At 38.3% G+C, this 16,229-nt stretch overlaps 1 protein-coding gene across 1 annotated transcript in view; it reads left to right on the top strand.

The window, feature by feature from the left end:
- The window catches only part of WWTR1 (WW domain containing transcription regulator 1), a 116,501-nt gene that overhangs the window by 93,272 nt on the left and 7,000 nt on the right, over positions 1 to 16,229 (top strand). The window contains exons 4-6 of the mRNA XM_011385806.2: positions 1,619 to 1,821; positions 14,212 to 14,345; positions 15,773 to 15,885. Of these exons, the coding sequence (XP_011384108.1) occupies positions 1,619 to 1,821; positions 14,212 to 14,345; positions 15,773 to 15,885 (450 nt within the window). The remainder of the gene's footprint in view (positions 1 to 1,618; positions 1,822 to 14,211; positions 14,346 to 15,772; positions 15,886 to 16,229) is intronic.

The raw sequence follows: 16,229 nt of genomic DNA, 5'->3' as shown, positions 1-16,229 counted from the left end.
TGTTTCTTCACCTCTCCGGGTTTCAGTCTCTCTTCCATAAAATGAAGGGATGGACCAGATAATCTCCAAGGTCCTTTACAAAGCCTAGCATTCTAGTGTTCCACAGCCACATTTCTTCATGCATTTCTTCCAGCAGCCTGTTAGTTCATGTGAGGGCAGGAGCTATTTATCCAACTACAAACCCTGGTACATAGTGAGAATGCAATAAAGATCTGAGTGAATGTATAAATAATTTAAAAAATTTTTTATTTTGTTTTTACCTTCCTCTACCCTGAGCTGGAGGAAGTTTCTGCCATGGGATTAATTGTTCCTTAAAGAAACCATTTCTTTTATAGAAAATCTTCATTGCTGGTACTATCTTTCGTGCATGCGTGCGTGCGTGCGTGCGTGTGTGTGTGTGTGTGTGTGTATGTATGTGGTCTACACATACAATTATTACATAGTTGATTAGGCTACTTTAAAATTTATTTAAGGAAATTTAATTATAAAACATGTTTCCACATAATATTCATAGCAAACTAAAGATCAGAAATATTTGGATTTTAAGTAAAATATGCCAATAATTTTATCTTTTAAAAATAGTAGTGTCCAATATAGTGAAGTTTAAGAGTTTTTTTCTCAGAAATGAAGTGAATATATAAAATTATAAGTTGTTGCCTTAGGTCTTGACTTAGGAACAAATAGACTGAAAAGTGTGATTTTCATTATTACAGGATATTGCATAGGCAGAAGTTAAGCAAATTTGATTGATAAACTGTTTTGAGTAAAACTAGCACTTTTTAAAATGCATTTTTTTTTGTGAGGATACAATTATAGAATTTTTTAGATTTTTTTAATTCTTTTCTAAAATGAAGTATTACATGCTAAAATTTAAAATGTTGGTAAATGCAGATAAATGGAAAATCTTTAAAAAGCATTAAACACTTTTAATGCCTTTATCTAATCACAGACATGGTTAACATTTTTATGCAATTTCTTCCTCACTAATTTTTCTCTTTGCAAAAACTGGATCATTTATTCTCCGTCTGTTATTTGTTCCTGAGCTTATTAGCTCATGCTTCTTTGGGGGATTCTTTTTTAACAAATCATTAGCGGATCCTGCTTGTGTGTAAGTACCCGATCTAGGTGCTGTGTTTTACATGTTGCTTGTCAATTTACTCATTTATCCTAGATGTTATTGTACACCCACCACATATCAATGATCACATGCTTCCTTAGCTTTCCCATAAACATACAGGTTGTCTGAACAAGAGCACACACACCCAAGTGTCCTGGTGAAATTATCTCATATGTTGTTGGAAACTTTGTAGAATCCATTTTTGGCCACCATATTCTATGAAATGCTTCAAATGTAACTGTAGACACAGGGAAGATGTGAAATAAGATTCTTACCAGCACAAAAGCTGAGACTGATGAGTCAGCAGTGAGGCCACTGTCTGAGTCTCCCTGAATTGAATTAAGGTAATAATTACTTGAACAGTAATGATTAACAGGGAAGTACTTTGGAAGAAATCTCAGGAATCTATACTCCACAGCACAACACATTCTGATGGTCTCTTTTTGATAAGGTGTTGTAGGCCCTTGTCATTAATTGCCTTGATGTTCTTCCCTCCTGTAGTAATGAATCACCAACACCAGCAGCAAATGGCACCCAGCACCCTGAGCCAGCAGAACCACCCTCCTCAGAACCCACCGGCAGGGCTGATGAGTCTGCCTAATGCGCTGACTACTCAACAGCAGCAGCAGCAGAAACTTCGGCTTCAGCGGATCCAGATGGAGAGAGAGAGGATTCGAATGCGCCAAGAGGAGCTCATGAGGCAGGTATGGCCTCTCGTGATGCCCAGTGGGGGTTCATGGCTGTGGTGCCAAAGCTAGTAGGTAGATAGCCACTAGCCATCAGGGTAACTCTTTCTCCAGAAACATCAGAGGTCTAAAACTCCGCTCCAGACGTCTCCCAATGTCTGGCTGCACTGTCTTCAGAGCCGCCCTTATGAATGCAAGGACTAGCTATATTAGCATGGCTGCCTTTGGCTTCCATTGCCAGTCTATTGAAGGAGAGAAAGAGTATGTTCCAATTTTCTATTGCTGTGTAACGGATTATCGCAAAATTTAGTGGCTTAAAACAGTAACCATTTTATTATACCACGCAGTTTTGTGGGTCAGGAATTTAGGCAGGGCTCAGCTGGATTGTTCTTCTGCTCTGCATGGCGTTGGCTTAGGTCACTTAGTGGTGTTCAGCTGGTGGGTAGGCTGGACTAGAGGGTCCAAAGTGACTTTACTCAAGTGTGTGGCACCATGGTGAAGGTTCCTGGAAGAGTGGACTTAGCTAGAACTAAACCTGGAGCACCTGCATATGGCACCTCTAGCATGGCACTCTCAGAGTAGTAGAACATATTACATAGCAGCGTGGGTCTCCCTAGAGGATGTTTCAAGAGACAGGGAATGGAAGCTGCCAGTGTCTCAGGGAAATGTCACAGAGTAACTTCTGCCATATTCTCTTGGTCAAAACATCAGAGAGCTTGTGCAGTCCCCCCTCCCCACCACCCCCATCACCAATTAGAGCAGCTAGCAGAGAAGATGTTCTAAGGAAAAAATGACAGGGAACCATCTTTGATCGCTATGGAGCATAAAAAGAGGGAAAATTGAGGGAGGATGAGAAATGCAGATAGTTTGCATATAGATTCTGATAGAATGGTTTGTGAAACTGCCTGGGCATTGATCAGGCACTTTTGTGCCATACTGCATTCATTCATTTATTCGTTCAAACAGTCAGTCAACAGAATGTTGTGTATCCTTTGTGAGAAAGGCTCAGTGCTATACCTCAAAAATGGAATAAAGAGAATCCTTGAAGCAACCCACAGTTTTCTCCCTGCTTCAGTGACTTGTTCCATGCAAGAGGGAATTCTTTCTTCCAAGTTGCTAAACTAATGGTAGCACACGTTTTCAAGTCTCATAAATTTTGCTGGCTACATTTTGGGGAGGAAAACTTCAATTTATTGTTCTAGTTCTTCAGACTTTGCTTTATGATTCAAATGAAGCAAGATGCATGGGTAGCTTCCTTTCACTAGTTTTTAAGGAAATAAGTAGTTTTAACTGTTCCAGAGAGCTTTCTTACAGGGGCTCAGGGGATATTTGGGTGAACACTATTTTTTTCTTTAAATTACATCTGATACTTGAAAAAATATATGCATTGGCTTCTATAAAGGAATAAAGTATTTTTCATCAAATAAATTCTAAGATATAGGCTTAAAAAACATGGTGAATTAAAATAATTCTTTAGACATAGCCTTTGAAAATGAGGGAAGTGAACATAAATTGTGCTTTGTTCAGTTGAACTATCTTCTAAATCTGGGGAATACAACTTTACAATAGAACTACAGTTGTGCCTTTTATTCTGAGGATTTATGTCTGAACTTTCATGGTTATTTCAGGGTAACAGTTATTTATACTGTTTTTAGGTAAGCAGTATCATGTTTCTCAGTAGGAAATAATTAAATTATTATTTTCTGTCTTTGAATAATAATTTCATCTGGAATAACTTTCTATTTGATAATATAGAATAAATTAAACAGTATTATAGTAGCATTTTAAGTTTTCTCTTAGTTTTATATTTAAATGAACTTTAAAGAGTTTTTTTCTTTACACAGAGCTATGACCGTTCTGTAGAGAATGGCTTGTTTCTCAGTTTCCACCTCTTTCTGTGTTTCTCTTTCTCTTGCCCCACCTCTTTCTTTCCCACAGAAAGTATTTCTGAAAAGGGGTGGGTAAAACTGCCCCAAATTGTTTCCTCTATTCTAACCATAGGTGCCTTTGAACTAGAATATAGTATTGATGGTTTATATTACAGAAATGCCAACCAAGTTCCTTAAGTGCTGATCCCTAGAGGCTGTGGAATTTGGTGCATTTTGCTGCCTCATGGTGTGTAATTCCACTGTGTAGGACAGTGGGGGAGAAAAGCTGTCCAAATTCATTCACAGAGGCTCACATAGTTCAGCTTTGACATGCATGTGTGTGTGTGGGTGTGTGTGTGTGCACGCACGCATGTGTGTAGTTAGGAGGAGGATAAGGAGATGGAATGGTTGGGTTGATGTTTTGTTATTTTTATTATGGGATATAGGATAAAAGGTCTAAAGGGACTTTTTAAGTGTGAAAGATTTTGTTCATCGTACAGAAACAGCCTGTTCCTCAGTGTCAAAGATTTATTTAAGGCCATACAGTAAATGGTGTTGGAGTGTTCTATGATAATTTTCGGGGCATTTGCCAAGATGCCTAATTGTTCAGGTGTGGATTATCTCTATCATATTGGTGGTTTTTCTACCTCTTTTGTGTGTGTGTGTGTGTGTGTGTGTGATTTTTTGCCTCACTATTTGCACTTAAGTCAGGGCAGAGGCAGGGAAATGATTGGCAGTAAAAGTGTTATTTGGCTGACCTGTTAGCAACCTTCTAGCATCTGGTAGAAATGCTGGGATGGAGGAAATTGGTGGCCCTAATGAGGTCTGAAGGTTACCTGTGCACTTTAGGGTACTCATTCTGTCCACCCCCATGTCCTTGGTAGTCAACAGCTGCCTAAATGCCCTTAGCTCCCTGGGCAGTGATCCCCTCTTGCTTGCAGGAGGGCCTTAGTTGTATAGCCTGGCTTCACAGGGTCTTTGCCCTACAGGCAGGCCTCAACCTACCTGCAACTCTGTCAAGGGAAAATTTCTGGAATAAAGATCCTTCCCTATCTCTAGCTCTGTAGTAGGAAGGGAGGTTGATAAATTCAATAAATAGATGAATTTATTCCTAATTCTTGGGAAATCATCACTACTCTATATTTTTATCATTATTAAATATATGATAAATGTGAAAGCTACATAAATATTGTTTCATTTTTCCTCCTCCTCCTTCCTTTTAACTTCTTCCTTCTTCCATCCCACTAATCCTCTAGGTGTATAGTCTGATGATGTTGCACCATGGAGAAAACTGCTCCTTAGTCCTTGTTGCACAGTCTGAAGTATACCTCATAATGTCACAGGCTCAAATGTTAACTCATTGTCACTGAAATCATGTCAGGTTATTAGCAAAATGGATTTGAGGATTACCAATCTAAAGTCAACCTCCGTTATTTCATGATGAAAAAAATCTTAGTTTCTTTCTTTATCTCTTCATTCATTTGTACAGCTAACATATATATGAAGTGGAAAACAATAAAAACATAAATGGGACATGGCTGCCCTTAGATAACTTATATTTTAGCAGACGAGACAAAATGATTAAATCTAATCCAAATTGTTGACTAGGCAAGTGAATTCAAAGCATTCCCTACTTCAAGGAGTCCAGGTGGCTGTCATCTTTGACTTTCATTACTGGAGCAGAGACCAGACACACCAGAGCACAGAGTTCTATGAAATTGAGCATAAGATGCTTTCTTATTTATTTATTTTTTTCAGTGGCCCTTCAGTCTAAGTTTTTGAACAGCTACAGAATTAGGATCCAAGGGCCAGTGAGGTTTGGTATTTCCACAGATTAGGAATCTTCTGAAGCAGGAAAGTTTCATTAAAAATAGTCTTTACAGTTTAGCATTGGCTGCTGTAGCAACAGAGTTGAATTACTTGTATCTAATAATTGATGAATTATCTTGGAATGTGGCAGGTGCTCTATGGGGAAGGGTGCCATGAGTGCAAGGGGGATCCCAGCCAGGTCTGCAGTACCTTGCCTTATTAGGAAAGTAGAACTTACCCGACTTTCAGCAGGCATCTGTCACAGACATTGTGGAAAGAGTGAACTTTTGTGAGAGACCTTCTCTATTGTCAGTGATAATGAGAGTTTTATTTTTGCTAAATTTCCCAAAAGGCTGCCATGTAGCTTCAGGTTCATCAGAGAAATGGCAACCCTAGAAAAGAAAGCAATCACAGTTGAAGTTGTACTTCCTGGTATCTTCGTATTTTAAAAAAAGAAATTATAGAATTTGGTTTGTGGTGTTTTTTTTTAAGTAGAAAAATAACAGTTTTTAACTTTTTAAAATATAATTTAGTTTTTTTTTTTCTGACTGAGGTAAAAGAAAGCATTTTGCTAAGTGAAGGTAGCTAGACCCCAAAAAGCTGTATGAGTCCATTTATATGACATTCTAGAAAAGGTGAAACTATAAGGACAGAGAAGAGATGAGTGGTTGCCAGGGTTGGAGGTGAGGGAGGAGGGTCTGACTACCAAGGGGACAGTGGTAGGGAATTTTGGGAGGTAATGGCAGAGTTCTGTAGCTTGTTTTTGGTGGCTGTTTCACAACTGTATATATTTGTCAAAACTCAGAACTGTATGTAAATAAAAATAATAAAGACAAAACACGTTCATTCTAGAAACTATTTAAAGTACTCAAAAAGCACGGAGGAACATAATAATCACTTATACTCTTAGCTAGGTAGAGCATCTATGAAGATGGTGATTTCTTCCCAGTGTTTGTATGTATTTGTGTGTGTACTTTGTTTTTTAAAGCAAAATTAGTAGCATATCATACTACTGATATTATCTCTTCTTAATATATTGGGGAGTCATTTATTTGTTCTATATTATGGAAGTTGTCCTGTGACTTTGGTTGTATCTATCCTAAGCTGCCAGGAATCCTTTCTACAATAGGGCTAGACATAAATTTTGAAATACCAAGAGCTGCACATGCCTACAGTGACTATAGAATATTCTGCTGTTACAGCTTAAAATTCAACAGAGCATTTGCTCAGTATTATAAAGGGCGTATTTGTGACTTTACCCAATGAAATGGAAAATTTCATAACTGCTAAGAAATTAAGAAACAGGCTTCTCAGTCCCTGTTTACCCATCTGAAAGAACGATTCCTTGATATGAAAACAAGTTTTATCTGAGAGTATTTATTTTCATGTGTGTTATTTGTTTGAAGCTGGGGGCCCTCTGCCTCCAAGATTTTAACCTTGGAGACTTCCTCTGAGCGCCCCCTCCCTGGCCTGGAGGTCTCTTAAATGAAGAAGCCTTCACTCCCCCATGTTCCTTTTCAGGGCCTGCGTTGTTGAGAACCCATTGTTCCCAAGGAAATTCAGCACTGTTTTTAACCCCAGCCTCTCCTTAATAGAGGCTCAGTGGACAGGAGAATGCAGGACAGGAGAATGCAGCTTGTCAAAGAAAAATGCTGACTAAGCCTGGCCTCTGGTTGCCAGGCAACAGGGACGAGGACAGAGGGTTTGGCTAGGAGGGTGTGGAATTTTTTTGGCAGGTCTCACAGATTTCTGTTGGACTTGAAAGCCACTGCCGGGTCCTGCTGGCCAGCTGGCCGGCCTCTCATAGCCATTCCTGACCAAGGGCCCTGGATAGGACACACTCGGCTGTGAACAGCTCTGGGCTGGAGGAAGGTTCTGAGATCTGTTTTTTGTCATGTGAAGAATAGCTACTTAGATTAAAAGTGTCATGTCAAGCAGATTATGAAGCATAAATGGTGGCTATTTTGTAAATTTTTTTCTCCAGAACAGGGCCTATAGTTCAACTTTTAGAAAAGTATTTCATAGAATTAGGTTTCAGGGTTGACTGCGACATGTCGCCCAACTAATATAAGTCCCTCTGGAGCTGCTTGGCTATTTAAGTTCATTCATTCGTTGTTCAACAGATGCTCTAGATACTAAATGAGAGCAGTGAACAGACAGACTTTGTCCTTTCCCTCATACAACATTCATTCTAGCTTCTATTAAGTATTCTATTTGCCTACAAGTCCCAGAAATAATCTATGTTCTAAGATGTCCTGATATTCTCATGCTGTTGAGGAATAATATCAGTTCAAATCTTTTATAAGGACCCTTTTGAAAATATTCTAAATTGAACACATTTTATTTAAATGGAGGTTCACCAAGTTTGCAGAAAGGAAAAGGAGCTTCTTATTTCTGATCTTGATAAGATCAGTAAGGTATGAAGAAATATTCTATTTAAAAATCCATTCGGCTATTTTTTTTTTTTAAGTGAAGAGAGTGCTATGACTATAATATAATATCTAAATTGTAAATGTTTTCCTTAATGTGATTCTAAGGGATAACAGACATTATAGAATAACAGATTGTTGTATACATCCTGAATTAAAAGATCGACAAATATGCCATGGATAATAATTACAGACTCAACAGAAGTCTTCCCCAAAATGTTAGCGTTCTGACTATTCTTTCATAAGGACAGTCTGGCAACTGAGCATGTGTGATGAAGCATTTCAAAAAGGCAGACTCCAGGAAATGTGACAGTGAATTTCTAGAATCCTTTGGCACAGAGTTAAAAAGAGATTTACATTGGGATTTTTTTTTTTTCCTATAAAGAAGGTAAATAATTTAGCATTCTGCCTCCGAAGTCTCTCAGGGTTTTGGCAGTGAGAGCAGCTTCTCTGCACCAGAATAACTATTTTAATGTTAAGATTTCAAAATATTGTCTTTATTTTACTTATTTTTTAATTTTTTTCCTACTCACCCCACCCTTTATAATTAAAACAATTCAGTCTTCCATTTTTGTAGAATCCCAGGCAGCACACACTTATGTCAAGCAGGGCACCCTCAGAAGAGGTTATTGTCATTCGTTTCTCTTTGAAGTACATTCCAGTGAGGGCAGGAGCTGGCTGGCAGAGGCGCTCCCTCAGCCAAGGACTGACAGGGTTACAGGATGCTTTCAACTGCTGTTTACTTTCTCACCTCTTCTGTTGATTTATTCCACAGGCGAGCTGCAGGCCAATTGGGAGCTGGAAGGAAAGGGGCTTTGAGGTTTGCTTCCAGGGACACCTTCAACTTATAAATCAGCGTTTTCACATCCCTCACCCCTCTAGCTATTTTACATGCCACCCTCTCCCCCAGCTGCTGGGAGAGGGTGTTTTTTAACTCACATGTAATTACTCATTTCAAGGAGCTAGATGGATGACCACAAGCTCTACCACAAACTACGAAAGAGATTCTCGAGCCCTTGTTTTGTAGCACTCTGCACCTTCAGCTTGGATCTAGAGAAAAAATAAAGTTGTGGAGGAGGGGAGGGATAGAGTTACCAAGGGCCGCTTCCACATCCTTCTGAACTTATAACTTTGCTTGATGTGTGTGAATTCCAAGGACACTAGCTCCACCCATATACATGGAAAAGGATCGTAGAATGCATGCACTTCAATCTCTTTCCCAATTCAGGACAGTTTACTGTGTTCAGGAGAGTTAAACCAATCGTTCCATTAAGTCTTCTAAACTATCTGAAGGAGGATTTGGTATTTCCATTTCAGAGCTGGGAAAACAGGCCCAGAGAAATGAAATAACTTGGCAAAGTACCATAGCCAGTAGGTGAAAGGGCCAAAAATTTGTGTTCTGCCAACCTCAGTCCTTGGCTTTTCTTTCTCTGCCACACTGTCTGTGTGGTGGCTACGAGAACAGACTCTGGAGCCAGATCTTGGGAAAGTTGCTTAACTTTTCAATGCCTCAGTTTCCTCATCTGTAAAATGGAAACAATTGGGCTGTCGTGAGGATGAAATGAAATGGCATGTTAAAATGCTTAGAGCCATGCTTTACACGTATTAAGTGATGTGCAAGTCTTAGCTAATATCCCTGCCTCCTAAAACATTTACCATCATCAGTAGTTCATTTTATTGACTGCCTCACTGTGCCAGGTTCTTCAAAGATAGGCTTTTAAATCTTTATAACAGCCCAGTGAAATGAGTCACATGAACAAACTATCAAGAACGGTGAAGAATTTAGTCAAAGGTGTTAGTGCTAGAGAGAGGCTGAGCTGGGGTTTGAACTCCAATCTTTCTGATTCCAAGGACACTTTGTTTTTCTTGTGCCAAGCGCTGGACATGTCTATTAGCGTTTAATCTTTAACAACTGCTTGAGAGTTCCAGTGGCCCATACCCCAGAGAACTGAGAAGAGACAGTTCCACCCCTGAACAGATTATTAACTAGAAAGCCTTTCATCACATTGGACTCAAATCTGGGGCAGAAGGGAATTTTCTTCTTCTGTGTGATAGTCTGTTAATAGCTTGAGAGCCAAGGCGTGCCCCTCAAGTCTCTCTTCTGGTTAAATAGTCCCCTGCTTCTTCACAGGACATTTCACTCAGATTTCTCCCATTCCTGATTTTCCTCCTCTGGTCACTCTTTGTAAAGACCTCTGCAGAGACTTGGATGCAGCCTTGCGCCTGGTGGTTGGACTGGAGGTAGGCAGATCAGTCAAACTGTCTAGAGAAGCAATGCTGACCTGCTACTTGAGATGGAAAGATTTGAAGCATGAAGATATCAGGGAGATGAAACCCACAAGGCTTGGCCCTTGTCCATCATTATTTGTTATAGTCTGTCTCTCCCTCTAGAATCTTCCCTGAGGCAGGGCACTGTCTGTCTGTGTTGTTCATTGTCGTATCCCTGCTGCTGAGAACAGTATCTGGCACCTGGTAGTCTCCACAGTATTTTTAAAAAAATAAATGAAGGAATAAATGAGGGAAGGAATTGCTGTAGGATTTGAGGGAGTTGATTGACTATGATTTTGAACTGGGATAGGTGGTGATGGCATTAAGAGAAAGCTTGAAGTTAATAGGAAGACTGCTTTGAGGCCAGAAGAGGAGTGCTCTAGGAAGTGTAGGGTTTCAGACCCCACCTGGATGTGTTTATTTAGGAGTTCGGGGCTGAGAGGGGAAGAAGGTAGTGGCTTGCTGTGGTTATGACGGTCAGGGAAGGCATCCTGGCAAAGGTGGGATAATGGAACCTCCGAGGTGGGTGAGATCTGACTAGATGAAGAGGGAGCCAAAGAGAGACTCCTAGATGAGGAGTTTAAGAAACTGAAGACTTGTTTGGAAGCACAGGATGGATGGGAATGGAGATGACACTGGGAAGAGATCTGTGAATAGATCCGTTGACCTAGAGTAGAAGTAGGAGATGAGAGACAGACCAGGCGGATTGGATGTGCCTCCAGCTTACCATTTGTTGTCCTGCTTTGACTAAAGGGAGCTGGAGATGGAGCACAGGATTAGGGCAGTTGCACTGTCAACTCTCTTAGTCATGTTCTAGACCAGCTTTGGCCAGCTGTCTCCGTCTTCCTGTCAATTCACTTAGTCCAGTGCCCCCATCTTTTATCTTTGCTTTAGCTGTTTTAGTTCCAGCAGGCTTGACTGCTGCTGCTTGGTCAAACTAAAGTCAAGTTTTTGCCTTTCATTTCTGTTCAGTGCAAAAGCCATGGGTGTCATGTGGCAGAATGTTTTCATTCAAAAAAGGCTAGACTTTAAAAAAATTTTAAATATAGAACTATTGTATTATAAAATATAATTGAGTGAAATGAAATTCCTCACCATTCTCCTTTTATGTTAAAAACTAATTTTATGTTATATGAAAAGGTTTACAAATCTCTCCTTATTAAAAAAAAAGAAAAAAAGAAAAAACACATTGTTTTCTTAGCCTTGCTGACTCATCATGATAAATTTCACACTTTGATTTAATCCTTGCAAGGTGAAAGTTGGCCAGGAAGAAGTGTCAAACCACTCAAAGTAGATCAGTTCCATGAAATAGTGTGACATAAGATCGTTAATTTTTGTTTTTGCTTTTGTTTTCTGGGGTTGGAACATAGAACAGTGGGAAGGGAGTGAGTGAAGGGAGCATGTCAGACAAAGGAGGGGATGTGCACAGGGCTGGCATGGAGGGCTTTGAGGGCCACCATGTAGGTGGGTTTACATCCGGGGGGCCGATGTGATCTTCCCATTCACTGCTATATTGCATGACTTGTGCCAAGAATAATCTTGGAGAAAGTGTTGCCCGCTGCAATAGCGTTCTAACTCAGACTAGCCTAAAGTTGTTTTTCAGGTGCATTGAACACCCTTTCTGTATTGTCTTTCATTTGTTATAGTCATTTGAAGGTAGAAAATGATACTGTAAGCCCACTACTGGCAGAACATAACACTGTGCTTTGATGACAGGGTCATGTCTTCAAAGTAGAGAAACAACATAGATGCTAAAGAATGGAACTTTAGTTGTCTCTAATTTATGAAATAGAGGAAACAGACGTGAGATGGCACAGTGAAACGTTTTCCTCAATATAGTATAGGTTCCTTCACTTTGATTGTTATACATAGTCTTGTTGAATTTTTTTATATATTTAGCCACAAGCAACCATTCTTTTAAAAATCTGTATTATATTTATTTGAAATATGCCAGGGGTAATTTAAATGAAGAGGAAAGTTTAGAACTATATATTTTATATTTAGTTTCTGATATTTCTTCTTATATGTTAAACATTTTATTTTCATATTGTATTATTACAGATGACAAATAATTCATATATATATTTTATATATATATAATATGTATTTTTTATTCCATGAAATTCCAGAAATGATTCTTATATTTAAAATTAGACCGCCTGGAAATTTCAAATTCAACCAATATTCTTAAGATATATGGTGATAAGATTTTGTCAAATAAGAAGAAATGCAGCCATCTCTTCAACATGTATGTTTAAAAGGGCATCAGTTTAGGGGTAAACCCCACATTTATTTATAATGTTATTATAACTATAATAGTATATTATAATGTAACATTATTTATAATGTTATTATAACTATAATAGTATATTATAGTTAAAGTTGATTTTTTTGAATAATCAAGGCTATTATCCAAAGGATCTTTGCATTTATAGTTTGTAAAGAACTAGAAATTATATCATTAACTTGGTATCATTATATAATTCAAACTGTGGTTCTAGTGTATGAATGTGCTTGAGGGCTTGTTGGGCTCTAGGCTCCTCACACCAAGTTCAGTCCTGTTCTTCTATAGAGGCCTTCAGCTAAGCTCTGGTTGGAGAATAAGGTTTCTGATGCATACCGTCTGTCATGTAAAAACAACTATTAGAAATAATTCAGTTTTACTAGATTTATTTAGAAGATACTTCTAAGATTTGGATTATGGACTAAAATTAACTTTTAAAAAAAACTCCAGTTTTTTGTTTGCTTTTCATGGATTAACTGAATAAAATTTGTGTTAGTTAAGGATTCTGATTATTTGCAGTGTGGATGATCATAAGTGAACCATGAGCCCTTTCTAGCCAGGGTAAGTTAACAATGCAGTTTCTTATCTATCAGGTCTCTCACAGTTTATAAGAGTCATGCTATCGTAATTCCTGGTGACAGTACAATGAACCCTAGTAACCGAAAGTTTTTATAGCTGATGACTTCACTAGACTTGTCTAGACAGCAGTTACTCTATCGAATCATAGCATGTTAGGGCTGGAACAGATCTAACAAAGATACTGTAGCTTAGGTGGCCTAAATATTCTATTTGCTATTGTAGCCATGGTTTGGGGGTTTAAGGGATGGTGAGACCAATGACTTCAGCCAGGAAAGTGGGAAACTGATAGGCATAAATAGGATGAAAATGTAAACATACATAAGTATTCTTCTCTGGAAACAGCAGCAAATTTGAAAGAAATTTGATGTCTGGTCACATTTGTCAAAATGGGAGAAACTCTCTGGAGTTTTTACCTAGAGAAAGTAATTGCAGTCCAATCCATAACCTTTGGATTGACTCTCCTTGGCAAAATAATGCTAGCTTTAAAAAGTAATGCTAGCGTTCTGATTTTCGCTAATGAAATCCAGATGCTCTCAAACAGTTAATAATCAGTAGGGTTTGGATTGGATCTTCATGGTTCCCCAGTCTTCAGCCATTTTATTCAGCCATTTTATTCAAAATAATTGGTTAAATAGAAAAACAGATTGACTAACAAACTTTTTAACTGGTTGTTTTGCTCTTCTGGCTATTGACATAAAACTGCCAGATGCGATTTAATGGTGAGCCTGAACTCTAATCCCTTAGCTTTACTGGCCAGTAAGTACAAAGGCCAGATATACCTGCTAGTCCAAAGGAATCCAGTTGCTTTCATTGATTTAGAATTAGTCTGAGCATCTGGGATAACAATAGCCTTGTCTCTGAGAGAGTGTCTTGGGTATTTAAACAATTGGATGGGTGAGACAGTTGCCATGTAAGTGCCCTGAGGGAAAATATTAGCTGAGCTTCTCATTAACTTTGTGAGTGTGAGAAAGTGACTTATGCCAGTAAGACTTTTTTCAGAGAAAGGACTTTAATGATTTCCTGAGGATTTTGACTTATTAGGAATTAACATTAAGTGCTTTCTTTGTATTTGGTGAAAAGTTTTCATGTGAAGTAAGTATACTTTGCTCTGATCCTTCTGACTGAGGGAGTAACTCTTGCCTCTCTCTCTCTGACTGTCATATTTCTGCAGGAAGCTGCCCTCTGTAGACAGCTCCCCATGGAAGCTGAGACTCTGGCCACGGTTCAGGCTGCTGTCAACCCACCTGCCATGACCCCAGACATGAGATCCATCACTAATAATAGCTCAGACCCTTTCCTCAATGGGTAAGTTAACATTTTGGGGCCACTTATTTTTGCTTTCTTTATTTTGTGGTCTAGAGTATAATGGGTCTTTGTTTATGTTGGAAAAAGTTGGGGAGCTTGGAAGTTAGAATGACGAAAGAGGGAGCAAGTAGAAGGAGGTGGCAGAAAAAATAAAGGCAGAGGAAGTCATCTACCTTTCTTTTTAATCTGAAATTAAAAAATTGATGATATAACAAGAACTGAACTCCTAGTCAATAATTTGAAAATGGGAGTGAACTTTAGTAATTTCAATGGGACAGTGTTACATAGTAATTATTTGGAAGAATCTTGTGGTTTTATGTAGCCAGTGGGGGGTAAAAGCATGTCATGCGGCTAACAGAGAACATAACAATTAAGAGAGGATGTTTACAGTGAAATGTGAATAAGGTCTATAGTTAAGTTAATAGTATTATACAAGATCAGTTTCCTGGTTTTGATAATTGTGCTATGGTTATGTAAGAGGTCACTGGGGAAGCAAGGGAAGGGTGCACAGGAGCTCTGGACTCCTTTTGCATCTTCTGTGTGATTCTAAAATTATTTCACAATAAAATTAACTAAAACAAAGAGATGATATTTTGAAAAGGAAGCATATGAGCAGAAGGAAAAGATAATTTAGTCAGGAATATCTTTGTGAGTAGAAGTAGTCTTTTAAACCAAAATAAGGGGCAATATTCTATTTCCTATGCTTTTTCTGCCCTCGCAGAGGTTTCTGGCAAACAAATAAATACAATTATAAAGGTTATTAAAAAGAAAGAGAGAGATGAAAGCAAACAATAGCTGAAACAATGAAAGAATGGAGGTTTTAAGTTGTTGGTTTAAAAGCATTTCAAATGTACAGAAAATGAGAAAGATAGTGTAAAATTTACCTATGTACCCAAAACCCAGATTTGCCATAGTTTTACAGCTCTTATTTTTTTAAAATAAGTATTGCAATTATATTTAAATTCATTTCCACCACCACTAAAATCTGTTTCTTGCTTTTCTTCCCTCCCTAATGGTAGCCACTGTTTACAGATTGGTGTATGGTTATCACACATGTTTTTATGCTTCTTATTGCCTGTTAACGTTTGCATCCAAGGAATAGTCAACATTATTTTTTGTTTTTTAAAATTTACAAAAATGATTTCATACTCAATATGTAGAATAATGCTCAAATTGTTATTTTGAGATGAAAAGAAAGTCAGTGTCAATTTACTATTAACGGTTAATTTTATTTGCTTACAACTTATTAATTTCATTGACATTGGGATGTGTGTTTTAAAATTAAGAGTAGGTACAAAGTCTATCTCTATTACCTGGAAAATTGGGCAGAATGACAAAACTACACTAGTTTAGGGTTTTTGTGACTGTATATTAGTTTGAAATTTCTTTATCTATAAACTGAAGTTTCTCCATCTTTTGCTCTCTAGAGGGCCATATCATTCGAGGGAGCAGAGCACTGACAGTGGCCTGGGGTTAGGGTGCTACAGTGTCCCGACGACTCCAGAGGACTTCCTCAGCAACGTGGATGAGATGGACACAGGTAGGAGCAAAGCCTGCGAGGACTTGCAATGAGTTTGCATTTTTAAATCATCTTTTTAGTCATCTCAATTCTGAAATCCGACCAGAAACGCTTAATCTCAACAACATCAATATAAAATGACAACTGAAAAGGCACCCAATCTTCCAGGCACCATTAATAAACTCTTGCTCCTTCCCTATAGTTTATACAAATATAGTTTTATATATGGATACAAGATTTTAAATTCTGCTTTTTTTCTCTTCTTTTGTTTGTTTTTGTTTTTGTTTTTTTGTTTTGCTTGCCCTTGCTTCATATAGCCCTTGTCTCACAGTTACACTAGCATACCTCTGTCTGCTTTGCCATTC

Source organism: Pteropus vampyrus, unplaced genomic scaffold, assembly GCF_000151845.1.
Source record: "Pteropus vampyrus isolate Shadow unplaced genomic scaffold, Pvam_2.0 Scaffold814, whole genome shotgun sequence".
Lineage (NCBI taxonomy): Eukaryota > Metazoa > Chordata > Mammalia > Chiroptera > Pteropodidae > Pteropus > Pteropus vampyrus.
This window is presented reverse-complemented; position numbering and strand designations above follow the sequence as displayed.